The sequence below is a fragment of the Triticum dicoccoides genome, chromosome 2B, assembly GCF_002162155.2.
Source record: "Triticum dicoccoides isolate Atlit2015 ecotype Zavitan chromosome 2B, WEW_v2.0, whole genome shotgun sequence".
Classification (NCBI taxonomy): domain Eukaryota; kingdom Viridiplantae; phylum Streptophyta; class Magnoliopsida; order Poales; family Poaceae; genus Triticum; species Triticum dicoccoides.
Window position 1 is genome coordinate 505662061 of NC_041383.1, and position 17300 is coordinate 505679360.

A 17300-nucleotide genomic window follows, 5' to 3' on the forward strand; every position below is an offset into this window, starting at 1 on the left:
CTGTCACACTAGTTAGTACGAAGCAAAACTTTTTAAGTAGCCACAGGAAACAAGTCTGGCATCCATAAACTACATGCAAGAACAAGAGAGCAAATATAGTGCTACAGTTCGAATGCAAATTCAGGGATCAAAATAGTAAATTAAACTGAAAGGACGTTCATCTGCAACATCCATGCATGCATGAAGTCGGCAATGAGTTGGTGTCTACTGTGGTTTGTTTTATCATTGTTTTCCCAAGTAATAGATGCAATGAGTAATTTTGCTTTTCAGTTTTACAGAAGTGTTGTATATATGCGAGAAAAGGTCTTGATCAAGTTGAGCGCTCAGCTATAACTACAGTGCAGAAGCCAGCTTAGGCTTTATTTTGTTGGCGGTAGAGATTTTTATATAGTTAGAGAAGTTCAGAATATATGCACCCAGTACCTGGTTTGAAGAATGGATAGTTATATAAGGAAGCTCAGAATGTATGCACGCAGTAGACAACTTCAAAAATGGGTAGTTATGTTACTTCTTCGTCACTACAGCCTTCATAATCATGTTGTGAATTATTTCAACTAGCTAGATATAGCTCATGTCAGCTATAACAAGTACTTACTAAGGTAAGGTTTGATGTGCTAAAGGCATAGAGGTAATCAAATGGTACATAGTGCCACGGACCAAGTTCAATAGAAAAACAATCGTAGGTATATATAGCTATATGTGGGAAAAGAAAATATAGAAAGTAAGGGACTTATTCCATCTCAAAATTGCTTGAAATAGCTAGGCCACTTCAAGCATGTCTAAACTGGACAGAGTTATAGCAAGTTAATTATGAGCCTGCTGAATAGTCAGCTAGCTGTTGCTATGTTTCGACCATTATTGCATGTAGTAAGAATGATGTTTCATGCTACTTTGGGTGTTCTGATTCCCTTTAGCAGAAAATTAGTACTAGATGCAGATTGTTGATGGCCAGGACATTTGAGCTGTTATTACATTCGAGGAATTGGAGAATGTACACCCTCCATTCCAATGAATAAGGCGTGCACGCTTCCCAAAATCTAACTTTGACCATAAATTAGATAAATAATATATATTTTTGTGACTTCAAAATTATACCGTTGAAAACTTCTTTTCAATGAATTCAACAGTATAATGTTTATCAATCCACATCTGGTTGGTCTAATTTATGCTCAAAGTTAAATTTTAAGATGGTGCGCGTTGTTCACTGAAATGGAGTGAGTAATCATATAGGGAATTGAGCTTAGATCTAAGAAAAAGATGACATGACATTGTAATTAAGGATAAGAGAGGAGATTCTAGTACCATAGTATGGCACAGTATCAATACGCACAGCGCTGTATTGAGATTTTTCAAAGGAATAAATGAATTGACAAATGATACTAGTCTGTATTCTCATTTCATACACTAGTATCATGATGTTGTGCATTTTGAGTGGTCTTAGCTCTTGTTTTTAGGGGTCTTAGCTCTCAATTGATATGAGTGTGGGGGTACATCGGTTTGCAGTACCGAGCTCAAGTGCTCTTTTGTTTGGATCGGGATATCTAGTATTCTTTTAAATTGATGCATACTCTTCTCTTTTCTTGGGGAATCTCGTCAAGTGGGCAGGGAGTTTATGTTGATTTATTAAGATTGGTCTAGTTTACGAGGGAAACTAGACCAAAACCATACAAAGAACGGCCGAGTAGAGTACAACCATGTAAAACCCTGACAAAGGAGAACACTACTTAACCTAGGCCAAAGGCACGTGAATTAGATAATAGACAAAGGTCCATTGGCATTTCAGAATTTCTTCTCCTTTCAGGGCCTATCCGAAAGAGAATCCGGGACCAAATCAGAATAGGACGAACGAACCGGCCTCCGCGGATATCTTTGCTTCCGAACAAAACCCTGCAATCAAATAGATTGTCCCAAGGGTGCCATATTCTAGGAGCCCAAGTTATGTTATTGAAAATTCGTTCCTTTAGCAGTTCCAGTTTTAGCATTCCGTTCCCTTTTTTGAAAACAATAGAAGAAGATGTCGATTGGAGGCACTAACACCCCTCGAAGCGCACCTGCCAACCACAAGCTGGCATCCAACGTCAAATACAACATTTGCCTTGAACGGATATCTCTGGCAACTCCTCCAAGGTGACAGTTGATGCTATTGTCATCAGCACTGACCCATGTCGAGACAAGGGGTTCACCCAAAGCAGTCACAACCCCACCGAATTAAACTCTGGGGAAGGATTTCGACCACGTCTGCAGCCACCACAGCTGCCTGACCCCGATTGGCCATGGTCCAACGAAGAAGATGGGGGCTCTTAAAAAGATGAATCCAAGGAGGAAGATGTGCAAGCACCATCATGCTCGACACTGTAACTCGTCGGTACGAGGCTCTTGCCCAGAGTGTTTCATCCTTCCACCATGTTTGCATCCAGTGGCAAGCCCATGCTGGATAGACCGGAGAGACGCATCCTTGTTGCTATCACCACAACACCGCATCATCTTGGAGACCAACATGTGTCAGCTTACTTCCTGCTCATGCCCATGAAAAAACAGAATAATTGAGATGTTGTGGTGAAAAATCTCATTGTCTTAGCATGTTTAGTCACTAGCTAGGTACGTATCTAGTCCATATTCTCTGCTTAATTCTACAATTTACTTGGTCAACCATTATTTATTGCGCCAACCTCACCATTCTTGATGTATAGTAGCTCAGCCCTTGACCACATTGTGACACTTGACCAAGATTCATTGTGAACTTCTTTTGTGCGACAAGAATCATAAATTCTTTTTATTCCGAAATTTTAGGTAAGGTGATCAAGTGAGGTGGGGGTGCATAGAGGTGGGTGGCTTCATTACAACTCTCCCATTCATGATGAATCATACTCCCCTTTATTTTCTTCCTTTTCTCCTGACTTATCGACATTTAGCCATTGCCCAAATCATTAGATCTTCTAGGTCTGCCCAAAGTCAAACATTTGATGTCATGCAAGTCCTCATAATCATCCATCTTTATTGCTACTTTTAATGAATGAAGTATTGTATCTGTGAGGGCAGGGAAAAGTAACACTTGTGCAAAACCAACAATCAGCAAAAGGCCATTCGAGGTGGTTAAGCCCATGTACGATCATTACTATGTCTAGTGGGGTGAATAGACTACAAGAATGACTCTTTTCCAATTTTAAGTTTATGACAGTTTTTAGCTATTTCTATTGGTAGCCTACAAACACCTACACAAGCAATTCTACAAGAGTACAACAACGGAAGACATTAGCGGGTATATGTAAAGAGTAATGGTTAGGAGAACACGGACACGTAGAGGCTCGACAAAGATTTTTCCCATGTTTCATATAGTTGGCGCTATTCTACTCAACGTTGATGGAAGCTTCGAACCACGAAGGTTCTAGGATCACTTAAGATCCCAGTTGCGAGATCCACGAAGGACTACACCCATGAAAGGTCCATAAAGGAGCAACTAACCTAGGCCAGCATGGCATACGACCACAAAGGTCTAGCCTGAATCGAGGTAGATCTTCACGAAGTATGCAATCTTCAGGCCTATACAAACATCTTGGTTCCTTCACACCATGAAGGCTCCCAAGCACACCTAGTCGGTCTAAGAGAAGCACACCCTCCATATATATATTGTACCCAAAAAAATCAATCTTACTCGACATTAGACTAGAGACCTCCATAGGCTCAAGAATGAAATGACTTATGCAGGAAATGAAACATGAGACGAGAACGGAGTACGAATGAGATATACCATGATATCAACAATTAAAATATCCCAAAATAAACCCGCATACAAACCAATAAATCGAACCTGGAAAGATTGGGCAACTATGGATGGTCGATGGAGAACTTGGCGATGGTGGCTTCGGTTTTCCATCCCTTGGTGTGGTGGTGAAATGGAGACTACGTATATCTTGGGGAACTTCTATATGTTATCTCCCACTCTGCTCTCGTTTTTTGTTTGAGTTTATATGTCAATGCGGAGGCAGACAAAAACTTAAGCACTGGGGCACACACCAATGCAAGATAGTGTGATCCTTGCATAGTTAGACCATGACAACCAACTGGGCCATACAACAACCCTCTAGCTAGTGTGTCTGATGCACCGCTTGTGACATTTCTTCTTCTTGAGCTCCCTTTTCGGGTGATTTCATTGATTGTCATGTCTTCATAAGACATCAATTGTCGACATCTTAGGAATACATGTACATCAAAAACTTATGTCATAGATACAATAATAAAAAGTTAGATAAGGTGCAAAACCCCACATGAAAATATGTAAGGAAAGTGCATGCATCAACATCCACCTACATGATTCATTGAAAGACCTTACTAATACATCCATCTTTCTTACCTCTTGACTGGATAAATCATATTTGGGTACCGTTTCTGACAAAATAAATGCCAATTTGTCATACCCACACACGATCGCAACACCCTTGATAGTAGTCCAAGTAAATTTAATCTCAATGCTATCTAGTAGTTGCATTTTCGAGCGTCTCCCTAATGATGATGAGTTAAATCTCATACATTTTTATTCTAGAATCCTCGGTTCTTATCTTCACTTAAAAATGTGTCTTCTTCCATTGGGTTTAGCTCACCGGACAACCAACACCGCATATTTGGCTAGCCTGGAAGCCCAATATCCCAACGGCAACCATAAATAAAAAGAAGATTCACTTATCTCTAATTGTCATCTTCTTACAAACATATCAATCGTGTCACTTTTGAACCCAGGTGCTACCACTTTTTCATCTAGCAAAGATCTAAAAGAATCTACTTCAATGTAAGCTAGGTATGACTTTAACTTTTTTGGAACATATGGGAGTAGGAATACAACTTATTCTATTAAGATAACAATCCTAAAAAACACCCGAGTGGAACTCACTACGGAAAATATGTTCTACACTATCCAAGGTTGTCGATTTACCCTCCCATGTTTCTGAGCCTGAGATACAACATTCACTCAATTATGTTCACACGTGTGTGTTCTTATATATGTGCATTTACATCCTTTAGCTGTAGTGTATCCCACTCAGAATATTTTTAGTGAGGAGATAATTCATTTAGATAAATATATGTATTGTTTAAATTTGATAAAGAGCATCCATAAAAGCTTATGAATCAAAAGTTGTTGTGGTCAAGTTTTAATGGATTATGAGATTACAATAAATTCTAACAAAAATTACATAATATTATTTGGCTCTAGCAACTTAAGCGATCTAAAACCACAACAACTTAAGTGGTCAAGTGAACTCTATGCGGCCTGGATTCGAGATAATGGCAAGAAAACAAGGAAAAGGTCTAGTTTATTCATGATTCACAAGTGTTGCATTTGTATGAATAATCCATCGTACGTTATTTTTTTGGTCCTTTTGGACTCTAGGGCTTCAAAAACCAAATCACTTAACCCCTAATTAGGTCAATGTTTTGAGGTATATTGCCCATGTGCCATTCATTTGACCAACTCTCGATGTGATATCCCATATGTAGCAATTGTCACTTATCTTGTCTTCCCCATGTCACCTTAATGTCTTCATCTTGAGTTTCCTTCACTTCTTTCCTCTCACACATTCTTATCAATTTCTCACCAACAACTATGTTTCTCCCCAGCACTATATGATACCAAAAAGAGATTGCATTGAGAAGCACACCGATCAAAATATGGTGCAACCATGGTTTAACGCAAAATTATAGAGAGAGACTCGAAATGAAGAATGAGAATCCTAGGGGATATTTAGTTTCTAGCGCAATTTTTGTGGTTCATTATGTCATTTTCTACGTATGATGACAAGTGGGAAAAAATAGTGAAGTAGTAACATGGTTACCACGTGAATGATATCATCTTCATATCCCACATTAGGGTTAATTAATATATTTTATGTTTTAGGGGTTAAATCAACCCAAGAAATAGTTTGAGAGGTTGTCCAGATAAATGCGACACTTTAAGCAAAAAATATACTTCTTTGAGAATAAATAAACAATTTACCATTAATCACTAGCATGTGCAACGGCAAAATGATTTACCCAACATCACTTCTCGACAAAGTTTAATCATGCGGAATATTTTGATGTGTCTCTTTTTAAGATGGTAGTGTAGGATTAGTTAAGTATGTCTCGAGGGGATGAATAGACTACTAAGCAAAAGGGTTTTTCTTTTCCAAATTTTAGTTTCCTTGGCAATTAACCTTTTCTACGGTGGTCAATCAAGGACCCTACACATGCAAGTCTACAAGAGTATAGGCAGCCGAAAGTAAAGACTTGAAAAAGTAAAATAAGAGTAGAGGAGGAATGCATACATAGGGTGGCTCGGTGAAGATTGTTCCCGTGATTTGGATAGTTGGACTATACTATTCCATGTTGATGGAGGCTTCAATCCACAAAGGATCTAAGCTCACGAAGATCAAGGTTGTGAGTTCCACTAAGGAACTAGCCCATGAAGGACAATGACCTGCGAAGGGTCCACGAAGGATCAATCAACCTATGTCATCATGGCATACGTCCACGAATGACTAACCCTAGTCGAGGTTGATCTTCATGAAGTACACGATCTCCGGGCCGTTACAACTTGGTTTCTTCACAATCTTAAATACTCCCAAACACCTAGCCGATCTAGGAGGCGCACACCTACATAAGTAATAATATTAAGGTTGCTTAGTGATGAATCACTTGCTCTTGTGCTTCAAAATATGATATCTTCCACACACAAACTCTCTCAAGATTTGGCATTTGGATTAGAGAAGTAGGGGTGGGAAGCAAAGAGGTGGCTTGATGGTTGGAGTAGAAAGCCCTTTGAAATCAACAAAAGAAGGTGGAGTTCTCTCTCGGATCACAGGACATGAGTAGGGTTTGCTTCGAGTGAATTGATGGGATAGGTGGGGTATATATAGGCTCGACCAAAAATATGATCATTACAAACACTTTAATACAAGTCGAAAGCTTCAGGTTGTTAGCTCGGAATAGACTTAAAGGTGCCAACTTTCAAATGAATGGGATGGTACGACCGGGTAACATGTAACTACTTCAAAAATTCCGACCAGATGTGTTCAAAAAAAAATTGAGAGGGCAACAGAAGAGGTTTTGCCAAATGCTTTGGTGGTTCCGGATGGAGTATTTGGCAGCTCCGAAGTGCTAGAGTTGCATGTTTGCAACGGCTATATCTAGACGAACTGCTCATCAGTTCCAACTGGAAGAGCTTGGCAACTCCAAGGTGTGAAACTTAGGTACATATAATGGAGAAAATGGAAGCTTTTGAGGGAATTGGAGTTTAATCTTTAAGCAGTCAAAGGAAGAAACACATGTTAGCAACCACCTTCCCCTTTATAGTAACAACATGTCAATGGACTAAATGTGATCTTGGATCAGTAAAATGGAAAGGCTAAGTCCTTGGCTTGTCCAACACTTGTCTTCATGAGAATTTGTGGGGGCACCTTTTATGTCCTTTGTTTCAACCTAAGGAAACTCCTGAGACACTTTAAGGTAGATAGCTTAGCTCACCTCTAGTGGTTTGTGCGGTAAGACATGAATCGCTCTTGGAATACCATCTCATTCTAGGTTGAGAAGAAGACCATCAAATTACCAAAAATAAGTATTTAAGGAATTGATATATGAACCAATCATATATAGGCATTGAAGTATCTTCCTCATATAGGAATTGTTCTGGATTTTCCAGAGATTTGCTACTCATGTAATACCAAACACAAGTTTATCAAGAAGTATCTTCCTCATATGAAGGTTCCACATGCATTGTGGGTTGTACTCTATACGAATCGACATTTTCTCCTATGTGCATTTGTCACTATCTTCAAAATAACACTCATGCCAATGGTATATAATATTCACATATCTAGTTTTAGGAACATATTGGCAAACTCTTTACATGCACATATTTTGTTGCGAGAAAGGAAGAGCTCGGAGATGTCGGACCCTTAGCCCGTGTTTATTTTCATCTCTTTGAGTTCAGATTTCAATAGTTCCTTCGGTCTAAATCAACCTCCTTGATGTCTCCACTAGTCAACATCCTTTTTTAGTGAAACCAATTGATATATATACGTGTCAGTACAGCAAACACTCTCTTTACAAACAAGAGACTTTTATTCCAAAGGTATGATATCAAGGGTAAAAAGAGGATGTTTCCTTAGAACATGTGCAACTTCCACTAGAACATGTGCTTTAGTGTTTTAGTCCCTCTCCGAAAGCTGAAACAGGCCTCCTGAAAGTGATCTTTCTTCTAAGAAACTCAGTAAGAATCTTTGAGAGCTTCAAGTTAGTCCAAGGACATCTCAGAGCCGAAGATCAAGGGTTAAGGAGGCAGCCTCATACATGACATTCCGTTTATTCTGAGTAGGGCCTTCGAGCACTTGGACCAATGAGCCCACAAGTTATCCTTCCATGTCCCTGCACCGGGTACTTCCTCCGTTTCAATTTACAAGTCCTGCGCGTATACCTAGGTTGTCAATTTTATCATCCTAATATAAACTATATAACACAAAAATATATTGTTTGAAAATAGAACATCTGAAGTTTATATTGGTATATTTTTTATAATATATGACTTGTGTTAGGTTGGTCAAATTGACGACCTAGAGGCACATCCTGTAAACTGAGAGAGAGGGAGTACTTCTTACTGCAATCTCCTTGTCATGACAGCCTGCCATCAGCGTCAATCTTGGCAAGATGCCCCTTAGGCGAGATACACTTCTTCTCCTAGTTTGTTCCTCTCCTGAAAATAACGACTTCATCTATCCCCGCAGCATAGCCAAAAATTCGAGGCCATCCAGTTATTGCTTATTTGTTGATGAAACACATGGTCAACATTGGCTTTTGAAATTCATCATCATGACATACCCACTGGATCACCGACGCTGTCGTCAAAACCTCTGCCAAGTCACCAATAACCAAAATTGCCATCGTCGTTCATCCCTTGAATAGTTCGTCAGTATGTGCTGCAAATAACCAATCTTTGTGGGATCTTTACGTTCCAGATCACCGGGCAAACTTTTTATTCTTCCACCACATGCAACTGGCTCAAGCAGCTTGTTCTTAGTTTCAGTGATTATACAGTAATACGACCACACAAAGAATCATCCAGTTTTCTAATGATGTGTGGTCCAAAATCCTCTTGTACTCAAGAACTTGCTGAAATACGTAGCATTGCCTCCTTATCTCTTATCATTAAAATTGCTGATCTAGTAGCTTCACCTTCCATCAATCATTAGATCCATCTATCAACTCCCAGACCCTACATAGAGGATTTAGTGACTTTCAAAACATCGGACTAAGATTAATTCTATAGGGATCTAGTTCTATCTCCAAATCAACATATCATCAGCCGACTCAAACCTCTTAGGGCCTCTCTCAAAAGGATTTTTCATGGGAAATTCAAAGGATTGGTATATTTACAAAATTTTCCTATGTCTGGTCCTTTGATTAGTAGGATATTCTATAAGAATTTTTTTTCCACGAATTTGTTTGTACACATATCATAGGAAATTTAGTATCCACTAAACCTCTTGAAAAGACGCTTTGTTTTGAGTGTGCGGCAGTGAAACAAACCAAATCTTGTAGGATTAAAATATACATGATATTGCAATTATGTGTTTCTCATATTCATGTGTTTTTAGAATCATGTGAATTAACCTCCACTGAAGGCATTAGACTCGGCAGACAGCATGGGGTTCAACTTAATAGGCGTAAGTCTAAAGCAACATAGATTTGCAATACCCTTTTCTGACAAATCGTGCTGGCTCATCATAGAGTTAAAGACTCAGGAGGCTCGTCATCAGCCAAACTAAAAAGTGATAGTAGTTCGGCCCATGTAAACTGGGAAAAGGCCCTCACATTCAAGATCCAGCTCCAAACTGTTCACCTCAAACTGACTACTAGCTCCAGACTGTTCACCTCAAACTAACTACTGTTGCAAGGTCTCAGACAAGAAAATATGTGAGCTATTGGACACAGAACACCACCACCGATGATCAACTGCTGACCAAATGGATAAGATTTCGATCTCTACCAACTCTTATAAATCTTAATAAATCCCTGTTGAATGGCATGGATATTGTGCCAACCCCAAGTGTTGAAAACGCCTTTATACAATGAAAGGTATTGGCAGAACTGCTGTTATTGCCTACATACAAACTGTAGGGTTTAGCAGAGCCAGATTAGAACTCTTGACAGATATATACACTACTAAACGAATCCAAGCCAACCAAAATGGCCTTACAGTGGTGCACCTGATGAAACTAGTTTGTGAGCATCAAACTGAACTGCAATTTACTTGACTCTTGAAGCTTATTTGAGGTGAACCTAAGGTTCTGCTGTCTGCAGCACCGTTTGTTTTACATTCAAATGGCCCATCAGATCAACTACAGAACTAAACATTAAAGCTCAACTAGAATGGTATCAACCAACACGAGTATATTTCTCACTAAGATAGCTCGTCGTCCCTTCTAACAGAAGGCTCAAATACTTTGCTAAATTCTGCAGTTACAGAACAACCTCGAGGATTATAGGCCGCAAAACGATGCAAATGTTGGGGCCAAGAAGAAACAGCAAACGGGCTAGGAACTCTCATGTAGGTAACCATTTGAAAAGAGCTCTTGTGCATACAGCTCTCGTCGAAATCCTAACCTTCTTTGAACCTCGGACAGAAAATGGAATGTGTAAGACCAACATAACAGAAACTCAGAAGGAATAATGGGAGCTAAGGGAACATGTACCTGTGCCCATCTTCTGAAAAAGATCCACAACACATACAAATCCTTCAGTCTATACTGAAACTTGTGAGATGAACCCCAAATACTGAAACTTGTGAGATGAACCCCAAATGACAGTTCTGTATCAAACAACTGCAACCTTCTACTGCCACGTGAAATCTTCTTCCAGCAGAATAATCACCATTTTCCAGACCAGTTCTGCCTCTAGCTCATACTTCTTTAGAAGCTCACATGCTAACAGGTTAATTTGCCTCACAGAAGCATTTGTGAGAATTAAAGATGACTAAGACAACAAATCATGTGGGGTGTATAAATATATGTTCAACCTGATATCACTAAGTCAATTTTTTTGGGTGCGCCTTGACAGTCATTGGACTGAAGCACCCAAAGGAAACAAAACCAAAGGTTTCCCACTTGGAATATGTTTTATTCTATAACCTATTTGTCCCTTCAACATTTACTGTATGAATTATACTCGGTCAGATAAAATTGCATATATTACCATGTGATTCAGTACTTCCATGACACTGATAGGGAATCATGCTTTTCACCATGTCTCTTTTAATACTTTTGGCAAACCTGATGTGGCATTACTTAACTGTAAGTTCAAATTCCATAGTTCTGGCAAAGGGAGGCAGCAAGCTTGAGACAACAACTGCACAACTTGCAAGAAAATCATCGGTATGGCCCCGAAAACCTGAAAATTTTCCATATTTATATATCAGAAATTTGTCAAATTTACAAGAGGATCATGCTATCAGCACAAGCGAAACTGCACAGGTGTACACCATCCAGCAACTAGAATCTTTAAATGTGCCATGAATGAAACTAAATTCTTTCAGGAAAATAATTCATGATACTCAATTACGAAGGATACAAGAACTCAAAATGCACAATAGAGTCCATGCATTAATAGCTATTCACTGTGTAGAATATTTATTTTGCGACAAATTATTGCATTCGAATGCAGATAGCCTTTGCATGTAAAGATGAAACTTGGTTTCATAGACAATAAGCCAAACGCATAAGAATACAATATTTTGTGTAGGAGCTAGGTATGCTGACTCCACAGAACAATCCTCTGCTTATGTGGATGTCAGTTTTCACCTCTAGAAATGAAAGAAATATAAAGATGAAATTAAATTAGTAATTTCCCATGCAAACCAATGGCCAGTTTTAAAAACTTCAGCTATTTACTGTTACTGTCAGAGCACTCTGGTTTGTCAAATCCCCACCCAGCAGAAAATCAACAGTAGCATTCTACAGAAGCCTAATCCGTAAGACCGTAACTACCTGAAAAAGATAAAACTTACAAAGATCTAATACATTGAAATACAACATTTCACTAATTCACAGTTGGATCAGACATGCTAGAGGCTGTGGAAATATTCTGAGAAGTACCCTATATACATTCAGTCAAAACAGACGCAACATTGTTTAATTGCAGGCAGTTGACGGGACAAGATCTTTCTGGAATGGGTGTCAAGGAACTGCAGACTCTAGAAAATCAACTGGAAATAAGCCTGCGTTGCATCCGGACAAAAAAGGTCAACATGCAAAACACTTGTTATATATACACCTCACAGGCTCCTCCAAAAAGACTAACAGAGAGCATTAATGTTTCTTTCAGGACCAAATCTTGATTGATGAGATTCATGAACTGAATCACAAGGTACTGCAACATTTATCAGTCTGAAACGTGTGAAATATTTCAGCAAACTGACTATTGATGGTTTATTTGCAGGGGAGTCTTGTCCACCAAGAAAACATGGAATTATACAGAAAGATTAACCTAATTCGTCAAGAAAATGCTGAGTTACAAAAAAAGGTATTGATTTAATTATGATAGTTGAAATCACACGAATAATTTCGATGATTGACTTTTGTTTAATTCTCTGCTCAGCTCTCTGAGACGGAGGCAGCGACTGAAGTTAACCGAGATTCAAGAACTCCATACAATTTTGCAGTTGTTGAAGATGCCAATGTTTCTGTTGATCTTGAACTCAATTCACCGCAGCAACAAAATGATGTTGAGCATACTGCGCCCCCTAAACTAGGGTACATGTTTGTTTTTTTCTGCACAGGATCTATTGACTCTTTTCTCAGCTCATTATAAGTTTCAATCACAAATTTCTTTGATTATGACTTACATTAACTCTTGCAGATTGCAACTACATCCATGACGATCGTGGGGTATGGGATTACTCCTGTTGTTATTATTCTCAAGGGATACAATTCAGAGCAGCCAGAATACTCTTGGTTGTAAAGAACCTAAACCCATAGCAAGACATAAGTGGTTCGCATGACGACCGATTGATAAACGGTAGTGTAAATCTGTTACAAATAAAATGTACTCCATGGAAGGATTAATCTGTTGTGCAAATGGTTGTATTAGAACTATTTAACACATTCTGCGAGTTTGTTCAACTGCATGAGCGGCTAGCTTATTGACAAAAGGTGTGAAGTGTGGATTGAGCAAAATTCAGTTACCACTTTTTTCTGTCTTCATTCTTAGAAAGTTCTGTGGTGTGTGACAGGGTTTACATTTCTCCATTTCATTTGTAAGTATGCCAGTGTTTGCACGTTCACTATGCTAATAAAAGTATCACTCAGGCACAGAGAAATTAACTGGAAATGAATACTATGGCAAGAGAGCCACTAGCTTAGCTAACAGGTTGAAATACTTTGTCCGTTCATACATCACGGTAAACAAAGATTGTTGGTTAGCAATATTGACCTGATTAGCTAAAGGTTTAATAGAAAAATAATGATATATCCTGGAACTCGATGCCATGGGTCCCTATAGCTCCGGATATATAACGTGTATCTTTTTTATCAAAATTTTAAACTTTCACCAGAAGTTTCTTCTACGATCTTTTGTTAATAGTTAGAAATCACAATCATGAGGAACTACTTCAGAATACAAATCAAATGCTACAAATTTTGCGTCAAGTAACCCACATATCAGTATACTATAGTTCTTGGTCAAAGCATGAACTTTGACAATTAAAATACACCTAATAATACCTGAGGGGAGTAAATATTACCGCCACATCAATATATGAATTCATGAATAACAGGAACAGATTTATCTATAAGTTCGTATTAAATACAAAAATTGCTCCTCGATACTCCAGGACTGGTTCAACCATTTCTCTATTAAAATAGTTTCAAGTAAGTCAGGTTCTCGGGTGTACAATACACACGTATCTGTCAGCAGCATTTGTGATTCACATGCAGATAAAGAAGCTCCAGATCAACTGAATTTATCATACCCGGAATTCTTATCTTTAGCAATGTTTCGACAAATCATGTTAATTTGAGCAAACTGCACGAGCACTAAGGCTACAAAGTACCGATACATATCTATTAAAAATGATCTGTAAACAAATATAAATATATACAGAAATCGATGTCATTTTCTCATGAATATAAAGTGTCTTGTGCAACTTGTGATTTTCTTGTTGTGATCTGCATGCAGATAAAGCAGCTCTAAACCAATTAAATTTATTATATCCTGGATTCAAATATTTCTATAGATGAATTTCAGCAAATGTTAAGAAAAAACATGTGAATCTGAGCACTGGGCAAACAGAAAACTCAAAAAGAAAGTTAGGACACATTATCTAATTACATAGTAAGAGTGAGTGAAAACATATGTCATTTTCTCATGAATAATAGAAAGAGTATGTATTGTACAACTTACGATTTTCTTGCAAATTATGCAGTTGCTGTCTCTAGCTTGCCGCCTCCACTTGCGGAAACTAGCACAAAAGGAAATAAATAATTTAGATCAAAAGTGTAGTTGAAGTGAAGTAACTGGTACTGCTATTGTTGGTGATAACTGATAAGCTGCAGAGCCCCGAGAGTACTGGCTCTATGAAGTATTATCAGGCTTGTTGCCTAGCAAACAAGATGATGTTCAAAGGGAAAGGGAAACTTGTCGCAATGCAGTATATAGTATATTTCGAAAGGGAATATTAAATATATTAGTACCCAATCTGAATGTGCTTTACGTAGTTGCGTCACTACCAGATATCATGTTGAACAAGGAGAGAAAATGATGGGGAGAAATAATGAAAGTGGCAAAGGTTTTGTGTGAGCAGAGGGACTTGGTCTCTAACAAATTTGTAGATTTAGCCAGTATTTCTAGGGCCAACAGCTATCCGTATACATCCGATGCTATATAATAGTACAGAGCACAATTTTATTAAGTCAAAAGTTATATTAAGAACAAGGAAACCAAAACACCAAAATTCTTAACTAACAAGGAGAGATGGTGGGAAGAGTTAGAAACTACTTGATGTTCAAACTTCGTAGCAATACTACAAGCATCTCTTTCTTAGTCCATTCAACAAACGATAGGACAAAATAACATCTAACAGCATTCTGATTCTGTTGGTGCTCTTCACAACAGACAAAGGTGTCCAACCCCAGGTTAATACCACTGATAACACAAATATCTCCTGGACATCATTATGAGTTATCAAATCCTGAAGAAATTTACATCTGTAAAGTGTTATAACAGCTTAGCCAACTCAGATATACTCCTGAAAAGAGAGCACGTTGAATAAAAAGACGGCCGTTCAGGGTGTGACTCATATCCCAGTCCTATTTGAATTTGAACTAGGAGCCCTACATTAATAAGGAGTTCTACTTGCTGCAGAAGGAGGACAAGCAAGGAACCGTATAAAATCACCAGGTAGCAACCAGATCCAAGGACAGAGCAAGGAAGAAACAATTGTCAGGGCTTGAGAGGATAAGAGGTTATGTTCTTTAGGATTAGATTCTTGTGTGTGGCTGGGGCAAGAATCAGTTAGTTTTAAAAGGTTTGAGAGGGACAGTCCTTGTATTCTTTTGAGGCTGTGCTTTGAGAATGTGCAGTTAGCTTTGCCAAAGCTTTTCTCTCTTGCGTGATTGTTCACCATAATTTTATACTACAACATGATGCTTGACACATTGCGGATTTTTACACTCTACAGAGCTAAAAGAGATCTAATTAAGCACTAAAAGACATGTTTTTGAGAAGCTACCCTAACTACTATTGCTAAAAAACATTTGCTCACATGCTTGATGGCCAAGTATTAAGCTAAGGCAGCTCAGCTCTAGTTTCTTATCTGAACAGTATACAGTTTCTTCAGAGGTAATACAGAACTGTTTAGAATAGCCTTCAAGAAAGGACAAGCACCTTTGGCTCTCAGGTGTATACGAAAATAATTTAGTAATTGCAAAAAAAGTCAAAAAAATTGGAAACTTCGTTGGAAACAAACTTGACCTTCTGTTGTACTTATATTAAAAGTTTCATCAAGGATTGATTTTCATGGTATTCTGGATGGAAAAAAACTATATCAACACTATATAGAAGTTATTATTCACACTTTTTGTCCTCAAATTTTTTATTTATGTTTCCCTTGAAGACGACGCGAGTTTTTCCTTCGCGAAACTTTTTATACTAGTAAAACAGAAGGTCAAGTTTGTTTTTTAAAAAGTTTCAGATTTTTTTACTTTTTTCGCAATTACTATTTCTTTTCCCATATCAGGTGCATACACACCCGAGGGCCAAGGGGTATTTCCCCTTCAAGAACTAGAAAACAAACAGGAATACTTGTTAATATAACTTGCTCCTGGAAGAAGCTTTTTGTTAAGGCAGACGGCAGACCAGTAGAAGCCTCTCTACAAACCAATGTAATCATTTGGTTCTGTTGCAGAAGTCTGAACATCAACAAATGACACAGAGCCTCCGCCAACTCAAGTAGATTTGTACTAATTATTGCATATCGAACACAGAAATGTCAAAACACCAATGGCAGCTACTAAGGTGTACATGCAAATTGCAATGCTTGAATACAGAGCACGCCAACCCCACAAACCACAATTTCCACAAAGATGTTGGTCAAATCACAAAGAAGGACCAGTGTTGTATTTTCCTTTCCAATTGGTGAAAACTAATATACTTTGGCAGTAGCATGAAACATGCAACGGATCATGATGTTTAGTGAAACAATTCATCCATACACATGCTTTAAATTTTAGTGAAACAATCCAATTTTCCAGTGACCATTTTATACGCCAAACCTCCACCATTGCAATAATAATTGCCTTCTCAAAATCTGAAGCTACTGCTGGTAGGAGCTAAGACCCTACCGGGTCTAGGGCGTAGGTTGTAGGGGAAGGAGGGGCCTGGACGTGGCGAAGCTCGCGGTCGCCGGCGGCAAGGCGCCGTCGTGCGCGAGAGGGAGAGGCGGCGGCGGCGCAAGAGGCGGCTAGGTTTAGGTCTCCCGGCTCCCTAAGGGAAGCCGAGCAAATAATGATTGCTTCTTGCTTGATTAGATTGATACATCTCCTCTCCTTATATAGAGAGGTTTACTTGACTCCTAAGCAAACGATCCTAATACAATAAGATAATTGGGCTAAGCCCCTAATAACAATAAGATAACTTGGGCCACAACCCACTGGGCTAAGCCCCCTAATTTCCGGTCATAACACTTCTCCCCGCCTGCACAAACAGCTCGTCCTCGAGCTGTAAGGTGGGGAAGCGCTTGCTGAACTCCTCGAGGTGATCAACCAGCGTCAAACACCTTCGCG

The 17300-nt window shown here is 38.7% G+C and overlaps 1 protein-coding gene and 1 long non-coding RNA gene across 3 annotated transcripts in view; one reads left to right on the forward strand and one right to left on the reverse strand.

Annotated features, from left to right (window-relative positions):
* LOC119364510 (MADS-box transcription factor 27-like) overlaps positions 1–13207 on the forward strand; it is a 14610-nt gene extending 1403 nt beyond the window's left edge. Inside the window, exons 3-8 of one of the 2 annotated variants that reach the window (XM_037629991.1) lie at positions 11335–11396; positions 12163–12262; positions 12346–12387; positions 12460–12543; positions 12619–12773; positions 12880–13207. In XM_037629991.1, the coding sequence (XP_037485888.1) occupies positions 11335–11396; positions 12163–12262; positions 12346–12387; positions 12460–12543; positions 12619–12773; positions 12880–12898 (462 nt within the window). In that variant the 3' untranslated portion in view covers positions 12899–13207. The other variant, XM_037629990.1, reaches the window with a different exon arrangement.
* On the reverse strand, positions 8020–12255 carry LOC119364512. Its single transcript, XR_005174955.1, has 3 exons — positions 12117–12255; positions 8625–11412; positions 8020–8431 (listed from the first exon to the last, which is right to left on the reverse strand). It is a non-coding gene; the product is annotated as an uncharacterized LOC119364512 (long non-coding RNA).
* Positions 13208–17300: the final 4093 nt, after the last annotated feature.